We start from the raw sequence: 8,295 nt of genomic DNA, 5'->3' as shown, positions 1-8,295 counted from the left end.
TTCTTGAGGTGCATCCTCCTTGGTCGTACAACCCTGCAGGGCTTATAAATTATAAATCAGGTGTAGGCGCTTGCACACGTAACAGTGCTAATATTACACAGCACTCCAGTGTCCTCAAAAGGATTTCATAGCACCCCAGGGTCCTGCAGTATTTTGGGTAAGAATTGTTGCTCTAGCCACCATCACAGATGGGTGGTAGATGAGATGGACCACGGGTCTCCCCTAGTCAGCCAGCTTCCACAAGTCCCCTCCTAATTTTGCAGATGACACAATACCCCCAGTGCAGTGCGCTCCCCACCTACAGCTGCACACTTCAATGCAGTGTTGAGCATCTATGCAATAACACAGGCGAGGTGCCCACCTGGCAATAAAGTGGAGAGCAATCTGCAGCAAGAGCATGCTGCCACCTCCTGGCCAGCTCTGAAAAAGCAATGGGGACAGGCATAGGGCTCCAGAGATGGGTAAGTCCCTTGGGATGGGGGGGTGGTAGTGATTTCCAGTGGCATAGGTCAGTAGTTCTCAACCTTTTTTGTACTAGGACCCATTTGTAAACATCAATGGCCAGTCCTGACCTAGTGCCCCTCACTCCCGACCCGATGCCTCCTACCCCCAGGCCCCCAGTGTGTGGGGCATGGGGGGTCCCAAGCAGCCCCTTGCAGGCTGGAACTCTGCCAGCCTTCAAGGAAAAAGCCACAGTTTCCCCGCATTTTTCTCTTTAAAGCAGAATCCATTTTAAAGTTCATTAATTCATTTTTAAAGTTTGTTCGCAATCCTTTCGTATATTCTTGTGACCCACTTTTGGGTCGCGACCCATAGGTTGAGAAATGCTGGTATAGGCACTGCTGAGCTGAGCCTTCTGCATGGTCGGAGGGGACAAACGCCTGCTTTCTGCCTCTTGTTGAGGTCTTTGACTGGGAAGTGGCACGGCCAGTACAGTGCTACACCTGACTGTGAAACCTTGTGTAATGCAGAAGGCAGGGTAGATTTGCACCTTATAGACTAACCAAAGTAGATATAGATACAGCACAAGCTTTCATGAGTGGAGGCTCGTGACATGCCCACGCTCTGGCCGAGGCATGCTACTGAAGTGACCTGTGCTGTTTGGAGGAAACAGCTGTCCACAACCGCCAGCCAGAAGATTTGCACTCACTACAAACCCTGCAGAAGCCCAGCAACAGCACCACAGCAAGGAATATTTCTTCCTCTCACTGCCACCTTTTCCCTGGAGGCTGTGGTGGGGCAAGGCCCGTTTTCAAGGAAGTGCCCAAAGAAAAGGCCATGGGGTCCCATAGTGCCAGGGAATTTTAGCAGAGACGGGAACTGGAATATAAGTGCGACCTAGAAACCCATATTCAGAGGACGCAGGATATGAACTCAGAGATGGGGCAGTCCCAGGTGGCTGGGGCTGGCAGTGACCAGAAGGCCTGGTGGAGCAGGGAGAGCTAAGTTTTGGACAGCATTGAGTTCCCTACAGATGCAGCTAGGCACCAAGTGGGATTTTTAAAGGACTCTGAAAATCCCAGTTGGAGCCTTTAAAAATATCCAGCCTGAGACAGCAGCTGTGTTTGTGGAAGCTCCCCCAGAGCGAGGAGGAATACCAGGGCCAGGAGCAGCCTGGCCTTATGCTGAAGCCGAGGGCCTGGGCAGTGCTCCCATACCTGGGGAGCAGCAAAGCCATGCTACTAGCTTGCTGGGGCTAGATCTTCCCAGGCAGGCCCCACAGAGCACAGCCTGCCCTACAGGGCTGGTGGTGACTGTACCTTTTTGCCTTTGGCTACGAGGCTGCAGTCCTGTCTGCTCCCTCTTGCAGATTCGGTTCCAGCCGCTGGTTCTGCACGCTGAGGCCCCGCACGGAGAATTTCCCACAGACGCGCTGCTTTCGTTTCCCAGCAGCTTTCTAGGCACTCCAGTTCCCCTCGCCTCCTTGCCTGCAGTATTGTTTGGGCTGCGGAGGGAGCTGGCAGGTTAGGGAAAGGATAAACAGCCCAGGACTCCAGGTTTCCCAACTGGGGGGCTGTAAGAAAAACAACCATAAATAAAAAAGGGAAGCAGGAGATGACCTATTAAAAGCAGAAGCTTGAAACCCCCCCTTGATTGACAGTAAGTTTGGAGACCACCAAACCAACTTCAATCGGCTTAAGCTTGCCCTGTTCTGCCTTCTGCAACCCAGCAACAGCACGTAGAAGGACCCCAGACTTGTAGAAATTCCCCAAAGATGCACGCGCATATATGCCTTATGCCTATGTATACTTATATTTGCATATGTATGACCTGTTAACATAAAGAGTACTATCGAACTCAGATCTGGGGAGCTCTTTGTCTTTGAAACATTGAGTACCCCTCTGCAGAGCAATAAACTCGCATACCGGACACTGCCTCATTCTCTGCCTAATTAATCGCAGCTAGGAACGAGCCCAAAGACAGGACGTGGCCAGTGCTCCTCAGTATATGAGCACACCCTTCGGTGTATGGGTGCTACGCAGTAGCTGGCCAATTTCCCCGACAGGGCAAACAAATTGTTAATGGAAGAACTACCTCACCCAGGCTCCTTGCTCAGCCCTTTGTCTGGAGAGCCTGATAATGCAGCTGCCTCTGTGGAAATCCAGCTGCTTGTTCCCCCCAGGGCCCAGCCTCCAGAGCAATCCCAGTAACAGCAAGCACCTGTGCTGGGCAGGAGAAGGGCACTGTTAACTCTTCCCGCACCAGGGCCCACCCAGCTTCCCCTATCCCCACAGTGACACAGGTTCAGCAAAGTTGTTTGACTCAGCAGTAGCACAGCAGAGGAAACTGAGGCACAGGCTGGGGAAGCAGCTTGCTCCAGGTCACCAGTGTCAGAGCCTGGGTAGAAGCCAGCACCTCTTGACTGCTCTGACCACTTCATTGCTGGGGGGCGGAGGAAGGCCAGGTTTGGGGGCTTCAGGATGAGGCAGCAGGTTGGAGTGGGAGGACCAGGTTCCCTGTCTGCTACTCCTGGCTGGCTCCCCTGGCTGCAACACACCAGGCCCTTCATCTACTTCCATGCCTTTGCACAAGCTCCACCGCGGTGACAGCAGGACACTGCAACACTCTTCCAAAAGTGCAGGCCTGCAGACTGCCACCTGCCCCTGGCTGCACGGTCCCCTGGGGAGCACACGCTGCCTGGGACGCCGGCCTCACTCCCCCTGCCTGCGGCATCCATTGGCCACCTGCCCCACGGCCGCCGGCGCTGCCTTCGGTGGAATGTGTCCCCCCACCGGACGGGCCACATCCTTCCCGTCCGGCATTCCAGGCGCGTGCTGTGTCTGCCCGGGCCCGGGCAGCGCCCAGCCAGGGGTGATTTGCTTGTCAAGGCCCCACTTGCTGTTCCTGTTTATGAGCCGGGCTCATCAGCCACGTATGCGGAGCCGGCTCTCGGAGCACGTTTGTAGTACTGGCTTCCTTCCTTGTCACCATCTCAGCAACTCCTGCTTCTTTCAGACAGCCTCCTTTCTCCCGACCTTGGCTTTGCTCAAGTCCCGGCGGCCTGCTGTGCGGCATCCTCTCTGTCCCAAGCAGGGCCCAATCCAAAGCCCTTTGAAGTCCAAAGCAAGGGCCTGGCTGACTTCAATGGGCCACGGATCGGGCCCACGAAGCCCTCCCATTTGCACTCAGCCCTGGTTCATGACCGTTGCTGCTCAGCCACAGCAGCCCAGTGGACCAGCCTGGGAGTGGCAGCACAATGCGGCGTGGGATGTGGCACCAACTCAGCCAGCAACTGTGGGGTGGGAGGTGGCACCAACTCACCCCAGCCTTTTCTCCGGAGCGGGGTCTGCTTGGTGTGCTGGCCTATTCCTGGCTGGTGGATGCCCAGCATCTCATCAGCTCCCTCCCTCTACAGCAGGCTGATGTCAATGGCACAGGAGGACAGAAGCTCTATATAGGTTCTCCCACTAACCTTGGCTCACGCTTGGGGTACAACCAAGAGCCCCTGCCCATGACTGCCCTCCATCCAAGCAAAGAAAACAAGGCCCATTAAGGAGGGAGAAGGGGCTCTCCCTCAGGGCCCTGGCAGTGCTAAGGGGTGGAAGTGACCATCCTTGCAGAGTCTCCTTGGACACAGGAAATCAAATGTGAGCACCATGTCACCAGGACAGCAAGCCTCAGTGTCCGTAGCAGCTGGAAGATGGTGCCACTTGCCAGATGGCATGCCCTGGCATCATGCTGGGGGGAATTCACCTTTACCAGCCCCTTCCCACCCCCAGGCAGAGTCAGGCTCCTTTCTGGTGAAAAAAAGACAGCGTCACAACCGGGGAGGATGGCAGGTCCCGATAACAGGCACACGTCAGTGCTCCACTCCCCCAGCCCCAAACATAAAGGCACAGCTCACTCCTCAAACCAGGTTTCAGCCACTCTTTTTAATAACAACGTGGTGCTGTACATTCGGGCAGCAGGTGCACCCTGCCACCGTTAAGACTTGGGGGTTGGGAAGATTTTTTCTTTGTAAGTACTCATGGTTTTCACCATTGTTAGAAAAAAAAAAAAACAACCAAAAAAATAAAACCGGAGGAAGAGTTAGAACTAAAATGCATGAGAGGGAGAGGAAGACTGTGTGTGTGTGTGTGAGGGAGCATGAGAAACTCCTCTGTGTGTGTAAGGAAGGAGAGACATAAGACTCTTGTGCACATGTATTTGACAGAGGGAATGTAAGAGAAACTCCTGGGTGTGAGAGTGGGGAGCATAAGAGATTCTCATGGGTTGGTGTCAGTAAAAAGCTCAGTAAGACAGAGACAGAAGGAGGCACAGTGTTTAATTCGGCATGGTGCTGAGAGGAGCCGGCCAACCCACAGAGCACTCAGAAGCCATGAGAAGGGGGTGCAAAAGCAGGCAGAGAAGGGCTTTCAGCGGAGACACACTTCAGCCTCAAGCACCTGCCCTGGAGACAGGGGATGCATCAAAGCCTCAGGGCAACCAGGCTCCTGGTCAGACTGTGCCCTTGTGACTGAGGGCAGGGATTTTTCTGGCCCCTGCCCCTTGCTGGCAGTGCTGGCAAGTCCTGGTTCCAGGCAGGCTACACTGCAGTGGGCAGTGGAAGAGACAGGGGGGCAAAAGGATGCTTCACAGTGGAGTCATCCCAGCCATGGCTAACCGCTGTCTCCCCCATCCATTGTGGGGAGCAGTGTGGATTGAGGGCCAAGCAGTGTCTATGCTACTGCATGTCTGTGGACTGGGAGGGTCTCACTCAGACCTGGCTCCAGTGAGGATTTCTCTGTGCTTCATTCAAAAATCCACGACATGAAAGCTCATGCAAACTGCCTGCCTTGTCGGAGCATCCACCCCACCCACACACGCCTGCCCCGTCCTGAAGCAGTTCCCTCTCCTCCTGCTGGTGCTGTCGAGTGGGATAAACAGGCTACTTCCTGCCCTTAATCAACCTCAGGGAGGGGTGGAAGGGGCCGGGGGGGGGTGTAAAATATCTGGAAAGAAAAACTCATTTCCTGCTGCAGAAGAAAAAGATAAAGTCTGGGCTCATTCAAGTGAACTTTACTGCAGGGAGAGGGGAAGGAGCCAAACACAATGTCCTTGAAATTTCCTCCTTGGGGCTCTGTCCATGAAAACAGGATAAAGCCACTTCCGCTGTCTCTGCCATTGAGCTGGAATGAGAGACAGGGCGGGAGAAGATGCTCACTGGCTCTCTGTGCTGGGGGCGGGGGGGCCGTGGCTCAGCTCTGAGTACAGTGCAAGGGGGTCTGTAGTGCTCTCTGGGGGGAAGGAGAGTGAGAGGGGAGGCTGGGGGGAGGCAGGGCCCCTTCCCACTTTACTTCAAGGTGTCCAGATGAGTGCAGACCTGTTTGAAGACGTCGTCCACAGTGCCTTCTGCGTTCAGCTGCAGGATTGGAACAGGAGGGAGCCATTAGGGACCAGGCCTCAAAACAGACCCAGCTGGGCACTGCCCAGGCCTTGGGCCATCCGAATGCAGGCTAAGCCCCCTGCCACCGAATGCATGTCATAGTCACGGCCATGATAGCTGTGCTGCACGTACCAGCTAGGCTGAGCTCAAGGACAGAGCTCAGGACACTGGGCCAAAACCTGCCTTGGGGGTAACTCTGATGAAGTTTATGGGGTTGCACAGGGGATTTCTTTGGCCCAGGGCCCCAGGGCCAAGTGGCCCATTCCATGGGGGAGCAGGCTGTCCCTTGGAGCACTCCCAGGGGATCCATCTCAGGCCTGATTTAAATTCCTGCAGGTTTGGACCCTGGATTGGGGAGGGAGGAAAGGGGGCATCAGAGTGAGGAACCAGCAGAGACTTGGAGAAGCCTGCGAAGCTTTGGGTGATAACTTAACATTTACCTAATTGGTTTGGGGGCAACTCCTGCCCTTCCCACCACCACCACATACCTCACAGCAGCCCCTGTTCCTCCAGGTCTGCCCCCCTCCTTCCCTGCCTCCCTCCAAGCCCATCCTGACCCTTCTCTGTATCCGGGCTCCCCCACCTTCCTGGCACTGGTAGCTTTCCAACTACCTCTATCAGGCTCAGAAAGCCCCCTGATGCTTCTCCTTCCGCCCTAGGGCCCATGACTCAGTAGCCCCCCTCCTCCTTGGCCAATCCTCATTGAAGTCTTGGTAATCAGCCTCAAACACCATGTGCTCTGCGACAGGCTGGGGTCAGAGGCCTCTCCATGTGCATCTTGCCCCCATAGCCCCTGGGAATCCCCAGACAGTGAGACATGCAGATGGCGACTGGCTTAGAGCCAGCCAAGCCTACATCAGCTCTGCAGGGTCTCGGTACAATAGTGACGGGCAGAAGGGCTGGAAAAACCAGTCACGGTCCCAGAGTCTGTCCCTGGCCCAGTTGGAGCCCAGGATCCCAGGATCCCAGGGCTGACTCACCTTCCGAACAATCCCTCTGCTCTCATAGAAGGCAATGACCGGCTCCGTAGCTTTGTAGTAGGTCTCCAGGCGCATCTTAATCGTCTCCTCATTGTCATCTGCCCGACCGCTGGTCTCCCCCCGCTTCAGCAGGCGCTTGACCATGGTGTCTTTCCCAGCGTCCACATACAGCAGCAGTGTTGGGGGCCCGATCTGTGGGGCAGAGGAAGGTTGGCCACCAATCTGTCCAGCCAGGGGTCCTGCAGCACAGGGACTTGAGGGCAGCTGAAGCCTGGGCCTGGAGCCATCCCTTCATCACTCCAACCTGGATGGTGGCCAAAGGGGGACTCTGGGGCCTGGGCACTGTCTGGCTTAGGGACAAAGAGCAGTGGATAACTAGGGCCTGAGCCATTGAGATATCCCCCTCCCCAGCTAAGACAAAAAGGGAGAGTGGGGCTGGAGCAATTGTCCTACCAATCTGACTCAGTGAGCAGCAAAAATGGAGGTGTGACCCTGACTGCACCAACAGACACTCACACCGGCCACTCCTAAGCAAAGAGATGGGGAATTTGGGGCTTCCCGTGCCCCTGGCCAGCTGCCACTGCAGAGCGTGCTGTTGCATGTGTGACGGGGGGCAGTCCAATGGAGCTGACTTCTTTTACACATGCTTGTTGACCCCTGGCTACTTCCCACCCTGCCTGGTGCGTTTCACCCTGCCACATCCTTCCCCGAGCCTGGTAAAAAAGACCATCTCAGATTGTTTTTGCAGCTGTGACTCTACAGAGCAGCCACAGTGCCGCCATGTGCCAGCCCTGTGCATTTCAGCCAGGGATCCTTCACCACCTCCCCATCAGGGTTTCCGCCCCAGACTTTACAGGCCGGCACTAACAAGGTTACCGTTTTCCTAGAGTAAATTATGAGACCTTCCTCTGAGGTCAGACTCCTGGACAGTTCATGGAACAGCTGGCCATGCTCTAACCTGATTACTGGCACCCGAGTGTACAACTCTCACTGCAAACACCTCCCAGTAATAGGCTGAAGGGACTCCGTGCAAACCCCTGTATGGTGGAGCAGGACAGTTGTTTAGGAGTCCAAGACAATGCTATCCTGGCAGTTTGGGAGAGGATGCAGGGAAGACTCTGACATCCAGCTGAAACAGAGGAGTGAGTAATTCAGGGAGGCAAGAGTCAACAGCCCGGGTGTGGGCAGGACAGTGGGGCTAGAATGCCTTCTCCACCTCAACCTTAAGACAATGCTGATATCATGCCATGGCATGCCCTCAACTTCTCCCAGGGAGATTTCATCTTCCTAATGAGCCCCCCCCAAACCTGAGCCTTCTGGGATTGACTTTGCAGCCTCCCACACAGCTGCAGAGCAAGCCCCAGCCTGCCCAGCCTGTGATTGCTGACAAGGCTGCAGCAGGTGCTCTCTGGAGCACCAGTGGAGGGCAAGGGGGTGTAACTGCTCCCA

General features: G+C 55.4%; 1 protein-coding gene across 5 annotated transcripts in view; it reads right to left on the bottom strand.

Moving 5' to 3' along the window:
• Positions 1 to 4,353: 4,353 nt before the first annotated feature.
• AK1 (adenylate kinase 1) overlaps positions 4,354 to 8,295 on the bottom strand; it is a 30,157-nt gene continuing 26,215 nt past the window's right edge. For all 5 annotated transcript variants that reach the window (XM_019510541.1, XM_019510542.1, XM_019510546.1 and 2 more), the window contains 2 exons: positions 6,847 to 7,038; positions 4,354 to 5,842 (listed from right to left, as the gene is read on the bottom strand). In XM_019510541.1, the coding sequence (XP_019366086.1) occupies positions 5,774 to 5,842; positions 6,847 to 7,038 (261 nt within the window). In that variant the 3' untranslated portion in view covers positions 4,354 to 5,773. The remainder of the gene's footprint in view (positions 5,843 to 6,846; positions 7,039 to 8,295) is intronic.

The sequence above is a fragment of the Gavialis gangeticus genome, unplaced genomic scaffold (assembly GCF_001723915.1).
Source record: "Gavialis gangeticus isolate Ggan-Ray unplaced genomic scaffold, GavGan_comp1, whole genome shotgun sequence".
Taxonomy (NCBI): domain Eukaryota; kingdom Metazoa; phylum Chordata; order Crocodylia; family Gavialidae; genus Gavialis; species Gavialis gangeticus.
This window is presented reverse-complemented; position numbering and strand designations above follow the sequence as displayed.